Source organism: Mirounga angustirostris, unplaced genomic scaffold, assembly GCF_029215605.1.
Source record: "Mirounga angustirostris isolate CCGP_5_RB_7025 unplaced genomic scaffold, mMirAng1.0.hap1 SCAF_16, whole genome shotgun sequence".
Classification (NCBI taxonomy): Eukaryota; Metazoa; Chordata; class Mammalia; order Carnivora; family Phocidae; genus Mirounga; species Mirounga angustirostris.
The window spans coordinates 56,782,844-56,804,021 of record NW_026991724.1 but is presented as its reverse complement, the minus strand read 5'-3'; the positions used below and the strand labels follow the sequence as shown (position 1 = coordinate 56,804,021).

The 21,178-nt window shown below is 62.2% G+C and overlaps 3 protein-coding genes across 8 annotated transcripts; 2 read left to right on the top strand and 1 right to left on the bottom strand.

Annotated features, from left to right (window-relative positions):
• Nucleotides 1-277: 277 nt before the first annotated feature.
• Nucleotides 278-4,884, top strand: CDC42EP5 (CDC42 effector protein 5). Its single transcript, XM_045892302.3, has 3 exons — nucleotides 278-603; nucleotides 862-987; nucleotides 4,354-4,884. The coding sequence occupies exon 3, from the start codon at nucleotides 4,354-4,356 to the stop codon at nucleotides 4,813-4,815; it is 462 nt and encodes a 153-aa protein (XP_045748258.1). The 5' UTR covers nucleotides 278-603; nucleotides 862-987; the 3' UTR covers nucleotides 4,816-4,884.
• A 1,583-nt stretch (nucleotides 4,885-6,467) lies between these two features.
• Nucleotides 6,468-8,601, top strand: LENG9 (leukocyte receptor cluster member 9). The gene has a single exon (XM_045890479.3). The coding sequence runs from the start codon at nucleotides 6,670-6,672 to the stop codon at nucleotides 8,266-8,268; it is 1,599 nt and encodes a 532-aa protein (XP_045746435.3). The 5' UTR covers nucleotides 6,468-6,669; the 3' UTR covers nucleotides 8,269-8,601.
• Nucleotides 8,354-21,102, bottom strand: LENG8 (leukocyte receptor cluster member 8). 6 transcript variants are annotated; one of them, XM_064581126.1, is made up of 16 exons: nucleotides 20,945-21,102; nucleotides 19,531-19,623; nucleotides 18,644-18,818; nucleotides 17,040-17,141; nucleotides 16,218-16,328; nucleotides 15,108-15,360; nucleotides 14,749-14,890; nucleotides 14,324-14,512; nucleotides 13,647-13,925; nucleotides 13,421-13,561; nucleotides 13,021-13,306; nucleotides 12,380-12,481; nucleotides 12,234-12,302; nucleotides 12,017-12,146; nucleotides 11,727-11,934; nucleotides 8,354-9,619 (listed from the first exon to the last, which is right to left on the bottom strand). In XM_064581126.1, the coding sequence occupies exons 2-16, from the start codon at nucleotides 19,566-19,568 to the stop codon at nucleotides 9,457-9,459; spliced, it is 2,388 nt and encodes a 795-aa protein (XP_064437196.1). In that variant the 5' UTR covers nucleotides 19,569-19,623; nucleotides 20,945-21,102; the 3' UTR covers nucleotides 8,354-9,456. The 6 variants fall into 6 exon arrangements, with proteins under 6 accessions (XP_064437196.1, XP_064437191.1, XP_064437195.1 ...); XM_064581121.1 differs by having other exon boundaries at nucleotides 9,477-11,934; XM_064581125.1 differs by having other exon boundaries at nucleotides 9,477-11,934; nucleotides 13,421-13,498.
• Nucleotides 21,103-21,178: the final 76 nt, after the last annotated feature.

The window sequence follows — 21,178 nt, the reverse complement described above, 5'->3', positions numbered from 1 at the left end:
CCTTCCTATGAGCAGCTCCAGGCAGGGATAGTCATCCAGGAAACTCTCCAAAGCAGGGTCAGAGCTGCCCCTTGAAGACTACCTCCATCCTCCTGCGGACTCAGGGACCCAGTCTGTTTCATTCTCTCTCCTACACTCTGTCTCCCTCTGTCCCTCTCCCTTCCTCTCACCCGTCCTCCCTCTACACACACACATTCTCTCTCTCTCTCTCCTCCAACCGCTGCAATCTGGAAGAAATTACTCTTCTAAACAACCAGACTTCCCCAGCTTCAGGAAATTCCAAGCTGGGCAGGGGGAGGGGCCGGGCTGGGGGGCGCGCCCTGGCCATCCCCCACCCCTTCTGCGTGTCCTCTGTGCACACCCAGTCCGGGCCTCGTCCCGCCCCCACACTCTGCCCGGAGGCCTCAGCTTTTCCACCGCTGCTTTCGAGTCCTTTAAATCCTAGAGGCAAACTTTTGGGGGATAAGGAAGGCTTGGGAGGGGCCTGCGCCTTAACCCTCTCTGCCCCAGACGGACTGAGCTGGCCTGGTCGGTGACTCCGCGGCCCGTTTGGGTTCCTACCATGGCCCCCGAGAGGGGCTGACACTTCGGTCCCCGGTGCAGGTAAAGAAGAGACCCGATGCCAGGACCTGCCAGGGGTGGGGCCCGGGCTCCTGGGTCTGAGGCCTGGACCCCAGGGCCTGAGGGAGGGGGTCTTGGGAACCTCTGACTCCTGGGTCTGAACAGTAAGAAAGGTAGGAGGCAGGACTCCTGGGACCTGAGGGGGGGAGGGGGGGAATGTCCTGAGGAGGCGGCACTGTCGACCCGGGCGCCTGGGTCCTGGACCCCCCTCCAGGTTCCGCATGATACTTCCTTTGCCAGGTGAGAACCGCCCGGAGGAAGAAGGAAGAAGGCCTCGGAGGCGGAGGTGGGCTCCGAACCAAGGAGGGGGGGGTCCCCCAGTCTAAGCCTGAGAGCGCGCCTGCCCCACTCAGCGAGGACCAAGAGGTAAGGGGCCGCGGGGAGCCGGGCCCCGGGGTCCCGGGTCAGGTCCGGAGGGACGCGGGACAGACGGGCAAAGGGACCGCGGGCGCTCAAGTCCGGGAGGCAGCCACGTGGCCCGAGGAAGTGCGGCGAGCCCACGGGCGGGGGTCTCCCCCTCCCGGGCCCCGCTCCGCCCACCTCGCCGCCTCCCCCCAGAGCCGAGAACCGGTCGGGCCGGGTGTGGAGCGGGCGGTTATTTCCGTCTTGGCGGGGCTGGGGCCGGAGAGGACAGAGGTGAACCAGCTGTGCCCTCCGCTCCCGCAGCTGGGGCGGAGGGAGGCAGGAGGAGCGCGGCTCCGCCGAGCCTCGAGTCGCAGGGCTAGGGCCCCTCGGGGTCCCGCCCTCGCTCCTGCACGCTCTGCCCCTTGGGCGTTTGTCACTAACAACAGCCCCTCTGTAGGAGCCCTGGCCGGCTGAGGGGGTTTTTTCCTAGCATGACCTCATTGCAACAACTCTGCTAGAGGGAGGTTAGAGCCCTCTATTTAAGAGGACCCTGACGTTCGAGTCACTCCGAAGTGGAGTGACTTGCCCGAGGCCCTCAGAGCTGGCAAGAAGAGGCCGCACTCAGAAACGATTTCTAACTCATTATTCTCTGTCTGGGATGGAAAAAAGGAAAGAAACGCAAACAAACATGGTCAGGGGTGTAGGAAATCCCTGGATATGGAAACATTGTTTCCATGGGGATGCACACCCACCCACCCTATCCAAGGGGGCTATGAACAATAGGATATCATCTTTAGACTCTCATCAGGTTTAGACTCTGCCTGGTTTCCAAAACCAGCCCCCAACATTTATTGCTGTGTGACCCAGGGCAACTTACTCTACCTCTCTGTGCCTCAGCCACCACCTCTGTAAAGCTGAGTCGTTCTGAGGATTGAATGAATTTGTTTATTTGAGTAACGCACTTAGGTCCCCTACCTGGCCCAGAATACGTGCTTAGGACATACAACATCAGCATCGTGACTACACTTCACAAGTACCCCTAGCAAACAGGCATTCTGACTCCGTTTTTCAGTGGACTAAACTGAGGTTTAAGGTTGAGGAAGTGAGTTCAGGGTCCCACGGAAAGGAAATGGCAGGTGTGTTTGGCCAGGCACTGGAAAATGGCAGTGGCATTGTGGCGTTGGTGCCCTGGTAGGGCAACAGAAGGATGGGATGAGGGACAAACTAGGGTATGGGCAGGGAGAAGAGCCAAGTGGCAGAGAGCTGTCAGGGAGGGGTCAGTTCAAGAGGCAGCAGGCAGTGGAAGTGCTAAGTCTAGGCTCCAGGGTCCCACAGAACTGGCTTTGTGACCTTGGGCAAGTCACATACCCTCTCTGAGTGTGTCCTTCTCTGGGACATGGGAGAATGATCCCAGGTGGCCACTGAGCATTCCATTGAACTTTTGCTGTGTCCTGGGTATTGCCAAGACTTTACTGGCAACATCCGACCAATCTTGCAGAGACTAGGAAGTGTTACAGGAACATCCTATATTCCTATGTTCCATTTTGGAGAGGAGGAAATGAAGTCAAAAAGGTTAAGTAGCTTGCCCAAAGCCACACACACACACACACACACACACACAACCAGATGGAAACCTAGGCATTTGGCTGAGTTGTGTTCTTTTCACCTGCAACTCACTGCAGAGTAAGGCCGGGCACTGCTAGCACGGAGAGAGCGTTGTTTTTTGTTTTTGTTTTTGTTTTTCTTTTTTTAAACTGTGGATTGAGATTTATTAATGAGCAGAGGTAAGCATTTAAAAAAAATAAAATAGATTAGAATTGAAAATATCTGAGTGCCTAGCATGTTGTAAGTCTTGTTTCATAAAATGTTTGTTTCCCTTGGGGGGTGGTGTGGAGAGGAGAGGTGATTGTGTGTCACGTTGCCGTTAAAATATATTTATTCATCTAGGCTGAGGTCAGAGAAGTTTGAGAAACACTACAGAGGTGGTAAATCAAGACTGGTTTTCCCAGAGAAATAAATATAAAGTGTGTGTGTGTGTGTGTGTGTGTGTGTGTGTTGGGATAGGGTAAAGGGCGATCCTCAGAACACATCCAACTATAATTATTTTAAATCCTCTTAGCTTTAATTTTTCTCTACATTATCAGTGATATTTCCCAGGGTGCTAGTTACTAAAAGAATAGTGCTGGCTGCTTTGACTTTTTCATAGGATTTTATCAAATCTTGATCTTGTTCTATAGTTATTTGAGGAAACATCCTCCCCTCCCCCCGCCCCCAGCACTAGCACTACTAATTAGCTGGCACTATTACAAATATAGTTGTCTTTAATTGAGATTTTCTATGTGCCCTGCAAGGAAGGTAGTGTTATTTTATCCATTTTACAGAGAGGAAACAGACATAGAGAAACCACATAATTTATCCCAATCATACAGCTGGCAAAGAAAGGGTGGGGCTTCAGTTCAAACAGAAAGATTTTTTTTTATTATTATGATAACAGTGACTGTTAAAACAAAAGTACAAGGTCATCAAAGTCCTTCCCAGAAGTTCCATAAAAACAGCCAGGTTCCAGGATATAGGCAAATGTTGGCAATTTACCGTATTTACCGTAGAAGCCAGGGCAGCTATGAGACAATTGCACACCAAGTTTATAGGGGACTAGCTGTCAGTCTCAAATTTATGCCACTCTTGCTATTTTTAGAGAAATAAATAGAAAAATTTGCAAAAAAACCAAAAAAACAAAAAAACCCCACATTATATTGTCCCTTTCAAAAGCAAATAACTCGAATTATTAAATGTTGTACAAGTCTATAGATGCCCAGGCCCACCCTGAACCTGAATTTGAGGTTTTAGGCAGACCTGCATTATGACTTGTGTGTGCCCTAGGCAAAGCTTGCATGCATACATATTTATTTATATTTTATGACTGTGTTGGTCAAAGACAGACATAATCCACACATTTTAAAATAAGTTAAAACCCTGTAACATTTTGGGGGGCCTCTAGAAGTGCGGTGGGCCCTAGGCACTTGGTGGACAAAGTCAGCCCTGTCTTCAGGGAAGGGGCCTCGGAGAAGCTGCAGTTTCTCTGCCAAGCTTAGGAGACACTTGGAAGAGTTGGTGAAGCATGTTGCCTGTTGCCCGGCCGGTAGGAGGACTGTGATACTAGTTCTTAGTGGCATCAGCATGGCGCGCGGTGGTCACGGGCGGACCTAAATTGCAGTCTGTGACTTAGGGCCTCCGCAGACGCCGTTTCCCGCCACCATCTGCCGTCCTGTCGTTTGGGAGAGCATCCTCTGAACCGCTGTCTAGGCCCAGGGTGGGGACGTGGGCTGGGTCGCCCCCCCCGGGCGGAGGCGGCGCTGACCCGTCCCCACCCCGACCCCATCCCCGCAGATGCCGGTTCTGAAGCAGCTGGGCCCCGCGCAGCCCAAGAAGCGGCCGGAGCGCGGCGCCCTGTCCATCTCCGCGCCGCTCGGCGACTTCCGGCACACGCTGCACGTGGGGCGCGGCGGCGACGCCTTCGGGGACACTTCGTTCCTGAGCCGTCACGGCGGCGGGCCGCCTCCCGAGCCCCGGGCGCCGCCCGCCGGGGCCCCGCGCTCCGCGCCGCCGCCCGCCGTGCCGCAGCCCCCGCCGCCTGCCCTCCGCGCGCCCGCGCCCGCCGACCCGCTGCTGTCCTTCCACCTGGATTTGGGCCCCTCCATGCTGGACGCGGTGCTGGGCGTCATGGACGCGGAGCGCCCGGGGGCCGCTGCCGCCAAGCCCGATTTGGACCCCAGCTCCGGGGCACAGCCCTCCAGGGCCCACTGCCGCCCCAACGCGGATCTCGAGCTGGACGACGTCATCGGCCTGTAGGCACCCCTGTTTCCGATGCGTTTACCGTCCGGCATCCTACTTCTTTACACATAAACGGCTAAGGTCTTTGCCCCGAGTTCTGTCTCTTCACTTTGCACGTGGGAAGGGAAGACGGGGTGGAGGGGCAAGCGGGATCGGTGATGGGGTCCCGGCGCCTTTAAGGACCAGGTGTGTATCACCTGTAGCTCTTTCCCCGCAGAGACTGGACGAAGGTCGAGATCGGACGGTGGGCCTGGTGTGGTGGGATGTGGCCCCTTTAACTGCGGGGGGCGTGGTTACACGGTGCCCCTTTCAGGGGCGGTGTCCCAACGTGGCCGCTTCACAGCCACATTCATTCATCAATTTTGACAGAGCGCCTGGCCTGCCAGACCTGGCCCAAGGCCCGGCCTGACTTGCTCCCGGGGGCCCACTGACGCACTCTAGGGGGGCCACCTAACTCGCTCCCGGGGGGGGTCTCGGCCTGATTCGCTGCAGGGGACCCGCTGACGCTCCCGGGGTCCGGCCTGACTCGCTGCAGGGGGTCCGCTGACTCGATCCCGGGGTCCACGTGACTCGATCCCGGGGGCCCACTGACTCATTTTAGGGGGGCCCACCTGACTCGCTCCCGGGGGGGGTCTCGGCCTGACTCGCTGCAGAGGGTCCGCTGACTCGATCCCGGGGACCCGGCCTGACTTGCTCCCGGGGGCCCACTGACTCACTTTAGGGGGGCCCACCTGACTCGCTCCCGGGGGGGGTCTCGGCCTGACTCGCTGCAGGGGACCCGCTGACGCTCCCGGGGTCCGGCCTGACTCGCTGCAGGGGGTCCGCTGACTCGATCCCGGGGTCCACGTGACTCGATCCCGGGGGCCCGGCCTGACTTGCTCTCGGGCGCCCACTGACTCACTTTAGGGGGGCCCACCTCACTCGCTCCCGGGGGGGGGGCTCGGCCTGACTCGCTGCAGGGGACCCGCTGACGCTCCCGGGGTCCGGCCTGACTCGCTGCAGGGGGTCCGCTGACTCGATCCCGGGGTCCACGTGACTCGATCCCGGGGCCCGGCCTGACTTGCTCCCGGGGGCCCACCTGACTCGCTCCTGGGGGGGGGTCTCGGCCTGACTCGCTGCAGGGGACCCGCTGACGCTCCCGGGGCCCGGCCTGACTTGCTCCCGGGCGCCCACTGACGCACTCTAGGGGGGCCCACCTGACTCGCTCCCGGGGAGGGGCTCGGCCTGACTCGCTGCAGGGGACCCGCTGACGCTCCCGGGGTCCGGCCTGACTCGCTGCAGGGGGTCCGCCGACTCGATCCCGGGGCCACGTGACTCGCTCCAGGGGGCTGGCTAGATTCGCTCCCTGAGGCCCAGTGCAGTGGCTCCGGGAGCCTGACTCCGGCCCGCGTATCCAGTGAACCCCTCGAGGCGAGCTGCCCTTACCCTGTGAGCGGCCGCGCAGGAAAGTGGTTGGGAAGAGGCAGGGTCCCGGTGGGGGAGTCACACCCCCCTCGGAAAGGTGTGTCGGCCCGAGGGGGGCAGCGGCGTCCCAAGTCAGGGCTACCTAGTTTGCGCCCTGCTGGGGTACAGTTGTCCGGCCGAGGGCACGACCCACAAGGGGCGGGAGGGCGGGGCAGCACGTGCCAACCTTTAGGCGAGGGGCGGGATCACCCCTAGGTAAGGGCGGAGCCAGCCCAGCGAAGAACCTGGAGGAGGCGGGGCCGTACACGCGGAGCGTAGCCGAGGGCGGCCCAAAAGGGCGTGGTCGCACCTGTAAAGCTTGTGGACCCGCGGTGGGGCGGGTCCGGGTCCTCGAGGGCACTGAGGGAGTCGGTCACCGCGCGGGCGGTGCCCGTAGGCCCTTTGGACCGAGGAGGGCCACACAGGCGCATGGGCCGCGCAGGCGCGGTCAGGCTCCCCGAGGACACCGTGCGCACGGAGCCGCCCGCCAGGCCGGTGATCGGAGGCGCCGCGAGCGCGCGTGCGCTGCTCCCAGGGCGGCGGGAACGGGGCGCGGCTCCCCCCCACCCCGCTCCCATGGCGGCGGCCCCCGCGGCCGAGCCCGCGGCGCCGCCGGCCTGCCGCTTCTTCCTGGAGGGCCGCTGCCGCTTCGGCGCCCGCTGCCGCCAGCCCCACCCGGGGGCGCCGGCGCCGTCTCGGCGCGGGGCCGGGGCCAAGAAGCCGCCGCTGCGCACGGCCGCCGCCGTCATCCAGCGCATCCGCTGGGACCCGCGCCTCGACCCGGCCGACTTCTCGGTGGGCTACGCCGACCGCTTCCTCGGCGTGCGCGAGGAGCCCTTCGGCGCCTTCTGCTGGGACGAGCCGCTGGCGGCGCTTGGGCCCGGAGTCCTGGCCGTGCCGCAGCACCGGGTGCGCCACTTCCGCTTCCGCGGCCGCATCGTGTGGGACCGCGCGTCGCGCACCGACCTCGTCTTCGGCTCGGGCTCGGCGGCGGGCCGCGGGCCCACCATCCTGGACGCGCTGGGCGGCGGGGACGCGCGTGACGGACGTGAGGACGCGCACGACGGGGCAGACGCGCATGGCGGCGAGGACGCGCTGGGCGGCGGGGGCGCGCGCGGCGGCGGCGAGGACGCGCACGACGGGGCAGACGCGCGCGGCGGCGGGGGCGCGCGCAGCGCTGAGGACGCCCACGGCGGAGGGGTCGCCGCCGCTCCCGCTGACACCGGAAGCGGGCTGGAGGCCAGGGAGCGGCGCAGGGCCGAAGGCCAGGCTTCCCCGTGGACAGCGCTGGAAAGGGTGCTGAAGCCGGCCGCCACGGGCAGGGCCACGGAGCCACACAGTGGGGCGGCACAGGCAGCGCCGGGACGAACCCCCGCTCGAGGTTTTCCCGAGACGGAAGCAGAGTGGGGTCCCGGCGCCTGGCCCTCGGAAGGCAGAGGGACGGCTGGAGCCGGGGCCGCGGCGCCCCGCCAGCCCCGCCCCACGCACTTTGTGGCTCTCATGGTGACTGATCCCGGGCTGCAGGCGGGGGTGGCCAAGGCCCAGGAAGAGCTGGTTCGAGCCGCACCCTCGTGTGCTGCGTTCGTGGTACCCGCGGGGGCCCTACACCTGACACTAGCCCTCCTGAGGCTGACAGGCCCCGGGGAGGTAGCCGCCGCAGTGGGTGCACTAAGACGCGCGCTCCTGGCCCCAGGACTTCAGGCACCCCGGCAGCTGAGCTTTAGGAGCCTGCTCCTCCTGGGGCAGCATGTGCTCTGTGCCCCCCCCTCCCCCTCCCTGGAAGATACGGCCCAAGTGCTGAGACAGAGGCTGGAAGCCGAGGGGCTCAGAGTAGTACAGCCCCTGGAGGGGCTACACCCCCACCTCACCCTAGCCAAGGTGCCCCACGGATCTCAAGTCGGCCTCCCGCAGCCTGGGTTCAGCCCAAGGCAGGAGCTGGGGAGCCAGACCCTAGGGGAAGTCTGGCTGTGCCGCATAGGCAGGGCAGGGGACACCTACCAGCCTCTGGCTGAGCTGCCCCTGGGATGACGGTCCCCCCAGACCTCTGCAGGAGACCGCGCTCAACCCCGAAGAACCTGGGAAGATCCAGGCCAAGCAGGAAGGGACAAAGTGCTCTCTCTCTCTCTCTCTTTAATTTTGGTTTCTCTCAAGCTTCCAAATGGTGCTCAGTGATCCAAGGAAAGAATGAAGGAAGGAGAAGGGAGGGGGAGAGGGAAGGGAGGGAAGCAAAGGAGGAACATCTGGAAAAAAAGCAGCCTGACAGTCCAGCTGTTTGCCAACTCATCGCACATCCTCCAGTTACATGGCAGAAGGGGGGGGGGCAAAAAGAAAAAGGGGAGGAAGAAAAATAACTTAAATAAACACACACAAAAAGAAAAGAGAAGGAAACATGACGTGAGCTGGTGATCCATGAAGGCAAGGGAGGGAGGGTAACCGTTTTACCTGTGCTGAACCAAAGAAGGGCGGGAAGCAGGAGGAGGAGGGAGGGAAGGAAAAAAAAAACAGAAGAAACACGGGGGTGGAGGGAGGAGGGACACGGAGACAACTTAATACAACTGCGGACGAGGCGGCCCGGCCGAGGTCCCGCGATGGCCTCCGGAGTCCTCAGTGCGCAGTGTCGGCGTGGACGTGGTGGCGGCTTGGCGGCGGCATTTCTGGCGTGGGGGGCTGAGGGCGGGGCACAGTCTCTACACGGCTCCCCTAGCCCCGAACACTGAGGCCCCGGAGGGCTGGGCAACAAGAGTCTGTGGTGAGGCGGGCGGGTGGCGGGTGGCGGGCTGCGTGCTGGTGCCCCCGCCGGGGCGGGCACGGGCGGAGCGGCCTGTCTTCTTCTGGCCCCCCCGGCATGGGATGGGCCAGGGTGCCAGGTCGGTACCGGAGTACAAGCTCGAGAGAGAGAGAGAGAAAACACTGAGACAGCATTAGTGGGGGTGCCAGCTGGACACAGAGCAGCCTACAGACCACGCCCCCAACCCTCTGCTGTCCCACCCCCTCCTCCCCCAATCCCGTCCCTCTGAGGCAAAAAATAAAAATGTAGAAAAAATCTCTGTACAGACTCCCCGGTACGAAAACGGGGACAGGGATGGTGGCTCTTCCTGGAGCCCGCTCCCCACGAACTAATTTACAACCCAAGTCCATGGCTCAAAAACACAATCGGCCAAGGTGGCGCTGGGGGCCGCAGCCCTGCCCCCACCCCGCCCCCATCCGCGCTGGTGCTCAGAAGGCTGACAGCTGCACCAGGCTGAGGCGGCAGTCGACGCTGGCGTTGTCCGGGCCCGTGTAGGCCAGGCCCAGGGGCTCTAGGAAGGCCCGGCAGGCGGCCTCGCCCTCGAAGGCCAGCTCGGCCTGCAGGTAGGAGACTGGCAGCGCAGGGCGGAAGCTACGGAGACAAGAGGAGAATGTGATGAGGCGGGCGGCGGGCAGGGAGTGGGTGCCCCCCCTTAGGGCACCCAAAGGGTTTCCTCAGCACGTTACCTGACCTCTTAGCCCTCCCCGCCCAGCCTCCCCACCTCCAGGGCTTGGGGGGGCCCGGGGTGGGGCTGGTGGCCCCAGCCCCGGCTGTGCCGCCCTTCACCCTCACTTACCTGTACGGGGGGACCAAGGAGAGGGGATGGGAGGGAAGGGCCCAGCTGGCTCTTCCGCTGCTCAAGGGCCTGAGCAGTCCCTCAGAAGAGGGCCCGCTGTGGCCCAAGGGCAGGGGGCCAGGCAGAGGGAGTGACCCGAGGGGATGGGGGTGGGCATGGGTTGGCAGGTCTGACAGCTACTCTGGGGGACCCACCCTGGCTGTGCCCCCTGCCTGGGTCAAAGTGCCTCAGGAATGGCCGGCACAGGGTCAGCCAACGCCTGTTACACGCTGGCAACAGTCACTTGCAGTTGCTAAGAAGACTCGCGTGTGCTGGCAACTGGCTGTTAACCTGCTGAATTCTCTCCCAGAAAGTGCGTCCCCCTACCCTTTAGAAACAGACGCTGAGGGAACCGAGCTCCACAGGCAAAGCCACCTGGCCGGCATCACACAGGGAGGATGCCGCACAAAGGACGTGACCCAGTCCTGCCTCGAGCCCGCGCTCCATCACAGCTCTGGATATCCACGGGAGCACGAGAGAGCCTATTTCTCCCCACGAGGGAGCTGGCCTCCTGGCCACCCTGCAAAAACCTGTTCTGGGGGCTCTGGGAGGGAGGGGCCCGTCTGCTAAGGACGGGGGGAAAGAGAGCGGGTGGCCAGTGTAGGCCAAGGCCCCTCCGACAAGGCACCTTCACGGCGGCGGCCCCAACCAAGACCCAGCACATATGAACTAACCACAACAGTGACCGGCCCACACGACACCCCTGGGAGCCACACAGAAGCTTGGGAGCCGCTATCCCGCTGCGGAGGGCAGACTCCGGGACAGCCCACGGGGCCTTTAGACAGCCCACCTCCCTGTCTCTCCCAGGTAGATAACCAGGTCCTGTGTATCCTGTCGCCTTCATGTTTCTGTCCCACATCCTTGTCTACTTCTGCGGCCCCGGCCCTGGCTCAGCCTCTGCCTTAAATCTGGACCCAAATCGGATCCTGGAGTGTGTTTCCTAACTTCAGTGTGACGGTCCCTCCCCAGTCCGACACCATTCCTGTGGCTCCTAAGCTAACTGATGTGGCCCCTTGGACCTACCAACCTCTGACTGAGGGTTCTCAACCTTGGCAAGACTGACACCGGGGCCGCTTCTCTGTTGTGGGGCGTCCTGGGCCCTGCAGGAGGCTGAGCAGCATCCCTAGCCTCTACCCACTGGACACCAGCAGCAGCCCCTACTTGTGCCAACAAAAGAGGTCACCCGACCCCTCCTTACGTCACCCGGGGCATCTCACCCCCGGCAGAACCACAAGTTGCCCACCATGCACGCGCGCGCAACACAGGGAACAACTAACGTACAGAGAGCTTACTCTTTTTACACACAGTCCCTGATCTGGCTTGTGCCCACATCACACCTGCCTCCCTACGTGTTTTCTATCCTCTTAAAGCAGCTCGAGTTGGAATGGGGTCTTGGTCCCGTTCGATCAGAAGCTACCAAGAGCACAGCCATCTTTCCTAGTTTGTCTCTACCGAGTGGGACTCAGTGTCAGGAGAGCCGTGAAAGGTGAACAGAGACCGAGGGAGGAAACCAAGAGCCCAGAGCAAGAAAACAAACCAGGGTCCAGGGTGACGCGAGCAGGAGAAAGAGAGACTCGGGGGTGGAGAGAGAACCCTGGAGCAGTGAGACAGATTGGGGAAGAAGGGAGATGCAGAGGCAGGCCTAGGGAGACAGAGGGCCAACAGTGGGAAGGGAAGCGGGAGGGGCTGGGGAGCAGGGTACGTGTAGAAAGAAGACATGGGGACAGAGGACCAGTGTCCAGGGCACGGGAGCTGGAAGCCGGACAGCCCACGAGTGTGCAGAGGGAGGAGGGAAGTGGGGAAGGAAGGCAGCGGCGGGGCCGGCAGAGCAGAGGGGGCAGGGGAGAACCCAGCTTCACATACGTTTTGATCATCGCCTTGAGGGCAGCTTTGCGCTCCCGGTCTGCAAACTTGTCCACCAGGTACCCAGACATGCAGGGTGCATGACAGTAGAGCCGGAAGAAGCGGTGGTAGTTGCCCAGAGCCCAGGCCGCCCTCAGTGCCAAGGCGTGAGCCACACAGGGGTCTGCCTTCAGTTCCCGAGTCAGGTACGCCAGCTCCGTGGTGATGTCTGCAGCCCGAGACAGAAGAGGATCAGTACCGCCCAACCCCGGGGGCCTGGGGCCACCCCGTCCCGCAGGCACCTCCCTCACCTCCTGAGTTCTTGGTGAAGATGTAGTAGAGGACGCGGTAAGCAGTGAACTCGCCCACGTTGCCTGGCAGGTTCTCGGCGTACAGCGACTTGAGCTGCGTCTGGCACTGGTTGAACTCCTCATGGTCGCCCTGGAGCCCGGGGCACGGAGAGAGAGACCGTGAGGCCGGGACGGGGAGCCCAGGAAGAACCCGGAAGGGCCTCAGCACCGCACTCACCTTCTCCAAGGCGATGCGGGCGTGCGTCTCGTACACCTCCACCGTGAACTCCGTCCGCACACCTTGCACCTGGAACGGCAGGAGAGCAGTGAGGCCACCGCAGGGCGGGGCTCTCCCACCACAGGCCCTCCCAGCAGCCCCCTCACCGTCAGGTCCTGCCGAATCGACTTCATCTGCTCGCAGGCAAAGGCGTAGTCTTGCTTCTCTTTCCAGTGGGACTTGACCATGCACAGAGACTTTTTCAAAACCTGGGAAGGAAACCAAACGATGGCTCAGAAAAATTTCAGCAGAGTGAGTGAAGCCATCGCTAAAACCCACTACACCTCCCCCAACTCAGCATTCTAACATGAAGGCGGCAACATCAGACTCGTTTCATAACTTAACTACCGACTTTAAAAAGAACCCGACACATTTGGCAAGAGTAACCACTCCCGACCTCAGCTGCCCACGTCAGTGTGTCCCCTGGGACGGAACATGAACCACGCTGCTGCTGGCCTCAGCAAAGGACACGGGAGCCTGATCGTCCCCGCCTCAGACAAGCTGGCCTGGGAAGGCCGCTTCCTGAGGAGATGGAGGCTCAGAGCAAGTCTCCCGATGAGGCCACACGACCCGGACTTAGTCTTCAAAACACAAGTTCTGTCCTCAAGTCACCTCTCACAGAGCTCCCAGGCCCCTGCCACCACACCACAGCCTCGGGTGCAGTCTCTGCCATCCTTCCCGTGTGGTTGCCACGGCCTCGTGCTAGCAGCTGCCCTGCAGGGAGGACCTGCCCATTCCAGGCACTTACTGCCACAGGGCGCACAGTGGATGGGTCGGGGGCGCAGGTGAGACGCAGGTAGTGCTTGGTGATGTCAGGGCAGGTGCCCACGATCTGAAGTTCCTGCCAGTCTGGGTCAGCACCACTGCTCTCCAGGCTGCCCATCTGCAGCACCAGGGGCTCGAGGCGCAGGCGGCGGGAATGTCCGTGCTGGAAGCGGGCCGCCCGCTTCTGCTTCTTCAGCTCACGCTCAGGGTCCTCGCACTCTAGTGCGGCCATCTTTTTGCGGCTGCGCTTGGTGGGACCGAGATCATGCCTGAAAAAGGAGGTCAGGGGTGAACAAGGCAGATGTCACAGCCTGCCCCTCCCACCGCTCCCCAAGAGCCCCGATCTCAGCCCCACCCCCCTGGCCACCCGCCCAGAGTCTCACCTCTTCCCACGCTGTGCCCTGCCTCGGCCCCGGTCCATGTGGGCCCCCCGACCTCCTCGGCCCTTCGCGGGGGGGTTCCTGCGACCCACAGGGTGACACTCATTCCCTGAGTAAGAACTGTCTGAATCCGAGTGGGAGTCACTGCACAGAAGCAGCAGGGAGGTAAGGCCTGAAGCGGCCCCTCCCCCCACGCCCTCCCCCCACCCCAAGCCCCCAGTCCCTGTACCTGCGGCGGAAGTGGCGAGTGGGGGACCGGGAGGAGGAACGGGAGCGGGAGTCCGTGCTGGAGGAAGAGCTGTTGTCCTTCATGAAGACATTGCGGTTGCCAAACTTGGCGAAGCTGCTGCCCCGGGCTCGGCCAGCACCCCCAGCCCCTGGTGTCCCTCGCTGGGACTGGGCACCCCCGCCCCTTGTCGCTGAGCCTGCCCCCCTGGGAGGATGAAGGCTGCTAGGGGCCTCCCACCGCTTCTTCTTGGGGCTCTCAGCCACAGGCTCCCGAGTCAGCCTGAGGATATAGCAGGGCAGGGCATCACCAACCCAGCGCCCCCACCATCCCCAACATCTGCCAGCCGCCCCAGGAACACACAGCCTCAGGCAGGAAAGGAACTTACCCAGGCGACTCAGCTAATACACTGCAAAAATGGGAGGCAAACCCAACGTTTTCTCTGTCTAGAGAGTGCTCTTCGCAGCTGAATACTGTGCACTCGCCAGCCTTCACGGCCTGCACCCCACCCCAGGACTGCACCCCCAGGCAGCGCCTGGACCTCTGCTCTACCCTCCTGGCCTTTCCCCCCGCCGGAGCTAACCTTCCTGCTCATTCTCGGGGCTTCAGGTACCTAAGTCTGTAGGTCTCCACTTCAGCACCCAGAATCGCCCTCCTCCCCATCCCCAGCCTGGACTAACCCTGGCAGGGGTTCCCGGCTCCAGTCAATGGTGTAGGCCGAACCGTCCTGCAGCCGGGCCTGCAGCAGCTCCTTGAGCAGCTTCTCCGTCCGGTCCTTGTCCTCCTCCGACTCGCAGGCAGTGAAGCAGCGCTCCACATACTCCTTCATGTCCTGCGGCCAATCGTCAGGCTTCCCGGACAGGCTCCCCCTAGAGAGGGCAGATGTGGGACTCAGCCGGCAGAAAAGCCCGTCATCGCTACTGCTCACAGAGCAGACACGCGCCGGACACAACTCGAGCGTCTTCTTTTATCCCCCTCATTTCGTGTCCACGGCAACCCTGAGGGAGGGACCCCTCCCCATTCTGGAGGAGCAGACTGAGGCTCGGGGTGCAGGCTGACTGCACAGGCAAGGGAGCTGGGACAAGAGCAACGGGACGGCCATCACCTGTGGTTCTGGGCTTTCTCGGGGTTGGGCTGGGGGCCGAAGCTGCTGTGCTGGCCCTCTGAGGGGGAGCTGAAGCTCTGGCTGGTGACAGCAAAGGGCCGTTTCTGGATGTTGAACTTGAGACCACCAGTCCCAGGGGCTGCTGTGAGAGCCGCAAAAGCTGGGGTTAGACCTTACCCTGGCCCACCTCAGGCTGCCCTATCCCCAGGAATGGGAGACGCCAAGCTCCAGCAAAGGGCTCCAGGGCAGGTGCACCCTAAGCCTAGGGATGACCACGATATCCAGAAGCACCCCACGCTTGGCTCTGTAAGGTCCAGCCCCCACGCCCTCTCTTCTTCCCAAGTCTACCGCCAACTTACGCTTCATCCGGTTCCACAGCTGTTGGCCCTTCTTGGGCTTGGCAGGCTCGGAGTAGGTGTGTGGCCCATAGGCCTGGCCCGAGGCAGGCCCTGCTTGGCTGTGCTGTGTGGCTGGGGCTGTTCCAGGCTGGGGGCCGCTGTTCAGAGTATGAGCCCCATGCGGGGCGTTGGAGGGCTGAGGGGGCTGGGCTGCCGGCAGCTGCTGAGGGGGGGCCTGGTAGGACATACTTTCTTCCATGCCAGGGACTGGGGGCTGGTGGAGGAAGCAGGCGCTGAGGACAGGAGTAGAGCTCCCTGTGCTGGCTCTCACACTGTCCTCACGATCATGGCATCACTTAGCTCCCAACCCCGCACCGAGACCCTCCCACGTCTCATTGCCCTGGGCGCTCAGAGCGACTCCCTGAGGAACGGAGAGTTACTGCCCACACTCTTCACAGCTCAGAGGACTCCGGCTCAGACCCTGAGCTGCTCTCCCATGGCCCCCAGCTGCCGGGCGGCAGCAGTGGGCATTAAACCCTGCCGTCCACCTCCTAGGGAGTGCGGCCCCAACAGTGCACCCAGCCGGGGTTACTGTCTGAGCACATCGTGCGTGCCAATCGAGACCCACACGTGATTACACACGTTCTCAGGGGCCCTGTGAAGTGATGATCCTTCCCACTTGACAGGACTGGCTGAGATGCAGAGAGATCACGTGACTTGTAATGACACCACTTGATGGGAAGCTGGGATCCCAGCCCAGATCTATCCACCTTCCCTGCACCAGCTCCACACTCCTCCACACAGCACGCTAAGTGCAAGGCCAAACTGCGTGTGTGATGGTGCATGTATGTGTGCATGTGCTGGGGGAAAACTCAGAAGACAGCTGCCATGCTGCAAACTGCTCCCACTGTCACCCCAACACCGAGCCCCCAGGCCTTGCCCAAGTCCTAAACCCATCCTGGTTTCAAAAGCCATGCTTCGCCCTCCTCGTTATCAGATCAAGAGTCACTCGGCAGGAGAGAAACCAGGGAGTGGGCAGCTTAAAAAATGCAGGCATCCCCACTGCCCGCCCACTCACAAACACTACATTCCCCCTCTTGAACGTGCCACAGAGCTGGCTGGGGGCGTTACCTGGTTCAGAGCCCCCTGGTGCTGGGGTGCCGATGGCTGCTGGGGTGTGGCGGAGCCGTACGAGCTGGCCATGCCATACTGGGAGGGAGAACCGTAGCTCTGGTACATGCTCTGCCAAAGGCACAGAAACGAGGGTCGGTGGAGGCCCAATCCCCTCCCCCTTCTCCTGCCTGCTCAGGAGCCGTACATAACCTGTGATGCTCCACTTCCCCCCACCCCTTTCTATTACTCTCCACTGTGTAAACGCGCCAAATTCTGTTGCGTTAAAAACAACTAAAATGCAATGAAAACCTCTTTCAATTCCATTCTCTATTTAACAAATAGTCATACTGAGCACCAACTTTCCTAAACGCCACAACAGAACCAAAAATAAAACATGAAAATCCACGCGCTACTGAAGTCTACGCTCAAAACGTGCACAGTTGCGGACAGATACAGAGCGGCTCAGGCAGTAAGCTCCGTGAAAGCAAACCGGGGTGCGGCAGAATACGGCTCTAACTAGTCCCGTCGGTCAGAGAAAAGGGCTCCCTGAGGCATGACCTGGGAACCCTCTGCAAGGTGGGGGCGCAGAGAGACAGGGGAGTGGGGAAGGGAGCCACAGCAGAGGGGGACGTCGCAGGGGAGAGGAGTGACCAGCGGCAGAGAAGGCAGGACCTGGACCTGGGAAGGGCTCTCGGCTGGACCACGGGGGCAGCGTGCTAGTGGCCAGTTTCGGAAGCTGCACTGCCGTCTTCAAGCCCTCCCCGGGCCGCTGGAACCCGCCCGCCGGCTCCCACTCCCAGCACCCGCCTCCCACCGGTCCCGGCAGGGCCGGGCGCTCACCATGGGGTAGTAGTAGCTGTACGGGTAGGCGTAGCTGTACTGCTGGTACCACTGGTAATACTGCTGCTGCTGCAGGGCCGAGGCCTCCGCCTGAGCCACGTACTGCGGGGGGAGACGTGTGTGCCGTGAGCACGGCGCCGTGGCCCCCGCTGAGCCATGTACCGCAGACACGTGTGCCGTGCGCACGGTGCCGTGGCCCCGCTGAGCCACGTACTGTGGTGAGAGACACGTGTGCCGTCAGCACGGTGCCGTGGCCCCCGCTGAGCCACATACTGCAGAGACACGTGTGCCGTGAGCACGGTGCCGTGGCCCCGCTGAGCCACGTACTGCGGGGGGAGACGTGTGTGCCGTGAGCACGGCGCCGTGGCCCCCGCTGAGCCATGTACCGCAGACACGTGTGCCGTGCGCACGGTGCCGTGGCCCCGCTGAGCCACGTACTGTGGTGAGAGACACGTGTGCCGTCAGCACGGTGCCGTGGCCCCCGCTGAGCCACATACTGCAGAGACACGTGTGCCGTGAGCACGGTGCCGTGGCCCCGCTGAGCCACGTACTGTGGGGAGAGACACGTGTGCCGTGAGCACGGCGCCATGGCCCCCACTGAGCCACGTACCGCAGACACGTGTGCCGTGAGCACGGCGCCATGGCCCCCACTGAGCCACGTACCGCAGACACGTGTGCCGTGTGCACGGTGCCGTGGCCCCGCTGAGCCAAGTACCGCAGACACGTGTGCCGTGAGCACGGCGTACCACAGAGACACGTGTGCCATGAGCACGGTGCCGTGGCCCCGCTGAGCCACGTACTGCGGGGGGGGAGACACGTGTGCCGTGAGCACGGCGCCGTGGCCCCCGCTGAGCCACATACCACAGACACGTGTGCCGTGCGCACGGTGCCGTGGCCCCGCTGAGCCACGTACTGTGGTGAGAGACACGTGTGCCGTCAACACGGTGCCGTGGCCCCCGCTGAGCCACGTACTGCAGAGACACGTGAGCCATCAGCACAGCGCCGTGGCCCCCGCTGAGCCACATACTGCAGAGACACGTGTGCTGTGAGCACGGTGCCGTGGCCCCCGCTGAGCCACGTACTGTGGTGAGAGACACGTGTGCCGTGAGCACGGTGCCATGGCCCCCGCCTGAGCCACGTACTGCAGAGACACGTGTGCCGTCAGCACTGTGCCGTGGCCCCCGCCTGAGCCACGTACTGCAGAGAGACACGTGAGCCGTCAGCACGGTGCCGTGGCCCCCGCTGAGCCACGTACTGCAGAGACACGTGTGCCGTCAGCACTGGTAGCAGGAGCCCACATACCCTGTGGCCCCCAAATGTGTCTAATTACTGGTGGCTAACTGCTGAGGACACAACTGGGTCCACCTCTCTCCAAGAGTCACAGCCTCTACCCGTGGACTCGGGGCACCTCAGGGACCCAGGGCACATCCCCTCTTCAGGCTGGATTCCCAGGGACAAGGACCATTCCCAGGGACAAGACCCCCCCGTCTGAGGCTCCCAGAAGATCTTCAGGGCACCCTGTCCTTGTGATACCAGAGAACACCAAGCGTCTCCCTCCCCAGCAACCCCCACTCAGGGCACCCAGGTCCTGGGTGCCTGCTCACTTGGGCACTGGCAACAGGCCCATTGCTGCTGGCCTTGGCAGAGCTGCCGGCGGCTCCTGCTTTGCTGATGCTGGCCAGAGCCTGGCGGGCCTTCTCCCACTCTGGGTTCTCACGCATAGGAGCCTCCATGCCGTTCTCTCTGCCTGCCCCGGCCACCATGCTGTACTGAGAAGACCTGCAAAGAAGGGACGTCGAGTCAGTCTTTTCTCCCCCTGTACACAGTGGGCAAAATGCAGACAGGCACATACCAGGACTTGAATCCTAAACTCCCTCCTACTACCTACTGGAGTCTAAATTTTTAAGTCTAGGATATATTTTGATCTATAATATGCTGACAATGGTTTTCTGTCTCACGCCTTCCTGTGAGGAAAAATCCAACTAGAGATAGAGACCTAAGGCACTTTTCCAAGTACCTGATACACAGCAGTTGCTAAATACCAAATGAAAATACCAGGATCCAAAGAAGTTAACATAGCCCCTGGTACCTACTAGGTCTAAATGGTTTATGAGTCAATTCTGACACCCCCCCCCCTCCCCAGCCAGCAGGTTATCATCACTCTGTTTTGGAAAAAAACAAGATATTAACAAATTGATAAATGAGAGTATAAAGTGCTGGAGGCTGTGCCTTAATCACAGTTCATGGAATGAGTCATCCCAATTTTGAGAAATAAGCACTGTACCGTGAAAACAAGATGCTCAGAGATGAAGGAAAACCTGACTGTCCACATTACAACCAAATGCTTCCCTCTGTCCTTGTGGCCAGAGGAGGAGCTCATCCGCACTCCACCCACAAGGAGCGCTAAGGGACCTCCCGTCCCAGAGGACAACAGTGGGTCCTGCTTCCTCTTGCCCTCCCCTCCGGCCTCTGTCCCTCTAGCCACACTAACCAATCTGTGCTACGTTGATCACCCACGTTGGCCGCCATCTGGACCTTGGGGCATAAGGGGTGGACCTCAGGAGCCAGACTGCTTTCTCACTGTCTATGAGAAAAAAAAGGAGTTAGGGAGACTCGAAGAGGAGCAAGAAAAAGTCACAAAGTGGGGAGAGAAGGAGATGAGCTCATGAGAAGCCAGGCAGAAAAGGAGTGTCCGTGAAAGAGGACTCACTGGCGGAATAAAAGAAAAGGGCCTCTGTGTGAGGGGAAGGCCTTCTCCTCCCTGCAGTGCTCTGGGTGCAACAGGAAGGATCTGAAAACGGGGAAGGCTGACGGAATCTCCCAAAGGGGAAGAGAAGGACCTGAAACCCCTAAGAGAAGAGGGAAGGCCCGAGGGAAACCCCGGCACGGAGGGCGGGAGGGGGTGGAGGGACCTCAAGCAAGGGCTACAAAGCATTCCAGAAGGAAAAACAGCTCCGGAGAGGAAGCAGAGCAAAGCTGGTAAAGAGAGAATCTAGAGAGAACTCCAAAGGAAAACAACTCCAGAAGTCACTCCGCGAAACGAGGAGAAGCCCCGAGGGCGCACGGGGAGCCGGGAAGGGAAGACGCGCGCTCTCGGGAAGCTCTCAGGACACTGCGGTTAGAAACAAGCCCCGCGCGCTGGGGGCTCCGGAGACGGAGCGCTGGAGATGCCTCACCCCGTCCAAACCACCTGCCGGAAACGCCGAGTGGGGCGGGGGGCCTGCCAGGAGCGAGGGCTGCCTTGGGGCGTACACCTGGGGGGCTGAGAAGCCTGGGTGGGCTCCGAGGCGCGTCCCCGCCGGAGACCCCGACGGTCCCAAGGCAAGCGAGGGGACGGACAGGAACGCGAGCCTGGAAGACGCCCCGGACACGCGAGCTCGGGAAGGGGCGGGGAGAGGCAGGAGGGGACGAGCGGGGGACAGCGCGGGGGGACAGCGGGCGTGCCTCACGGGCACCGGCGCGAGGGGCACCTGGCCGTCCCGGGAGCCCCGAGAGGGCAGTGGCGCCAGGTGGAAGCAGAGCCCGTCCGGACGCCGGCGACCCGCTCCGGAGTCACCGCCCGGCCGCGCCGCGCGTGGACACCACGGCTCCAGCGGGGAGAACGCGGCTCCGGGGCCGCGCGTCGCCGGGGCAACGCCATCCTCCCGGTGGAACGGCCCGGTCAATGGGGGCTGAGCAGGGGCGCTCGGGACCCGGGGATTCCGAGAGCGGGGGCGGGGAGCCCGGCCGACGGCGCAGGCGCGAGGGCGCGCAGGCGCAGTGGCCGCCCGTGCCCGCCACACCCAGCCGTCGCTCGCGCGCGGCGTCCGTTGCTGCGACGGCCCACCAGGCCTCGGCACCCGCTGGGCGTAGGGCCGGAAGGAGATGCCGTCCCCGCCCGCCCGCCCGCCGCCCCCCACACCCACCTCGGCCGTCCGCCCCCTGGACTCGTCAGCAGCGGCCCAAGGAGACAGCGACACGGCCGCGGAACTGCTCGCGACCGGCTGGTTCTTGTCTTTCTTGGGCTTCGACGTTCTGACCGTGGCGTCCTGACGTCACGCGGAGACCTCGCCCCACCTCCCTCGGCCCCGCACCGCCAATGGGTGCCGCGGGCTTGACTGGGGCCCGCCCTCCGCTTGCGCAAGGACGCGTGGGCTTTT

Excerpts from the sequence above, each read along its gene's own strand:
- LENG9 (XM_045890479.3), top strand. The coding sequence starts at position 6,670 with ATGGGCCGCGCAGGCGCGGTCAGGCTCCCCGAGGACACCGTGCGCACG.
- LENG8 (XM_064581121.1), bottom strand. The coding sequence starts at position 19,568 with ATGGCGGCCAACGTGGGTGATCAACGTAGCACAGATTG. Across the intron at positions 12,482-13,020 it reads CCACTGTGCGCCCTGTGGCA|GTTTTGAAAAAGTCTCTGTG; the intron begins GTAAGTGCCTGG and ends TTTCCTTCCCAG. Across the intron at positions 12,303-12,379 it reads CGATTCGGCAGGACCTGACG|GTGCAAGGTGTGCGGACGGA; the intron begins GTGAGGGGGCTG and ends CTGCCGTTCCAG.
- CDC42EP5 (XM_045892302.3), top strand. The coding sequence starts at position 4,354 with ATGCCGGTTCTGAAGCAGCTGGGCCCCGCGCAGCCCAAGAAGCGGCCG.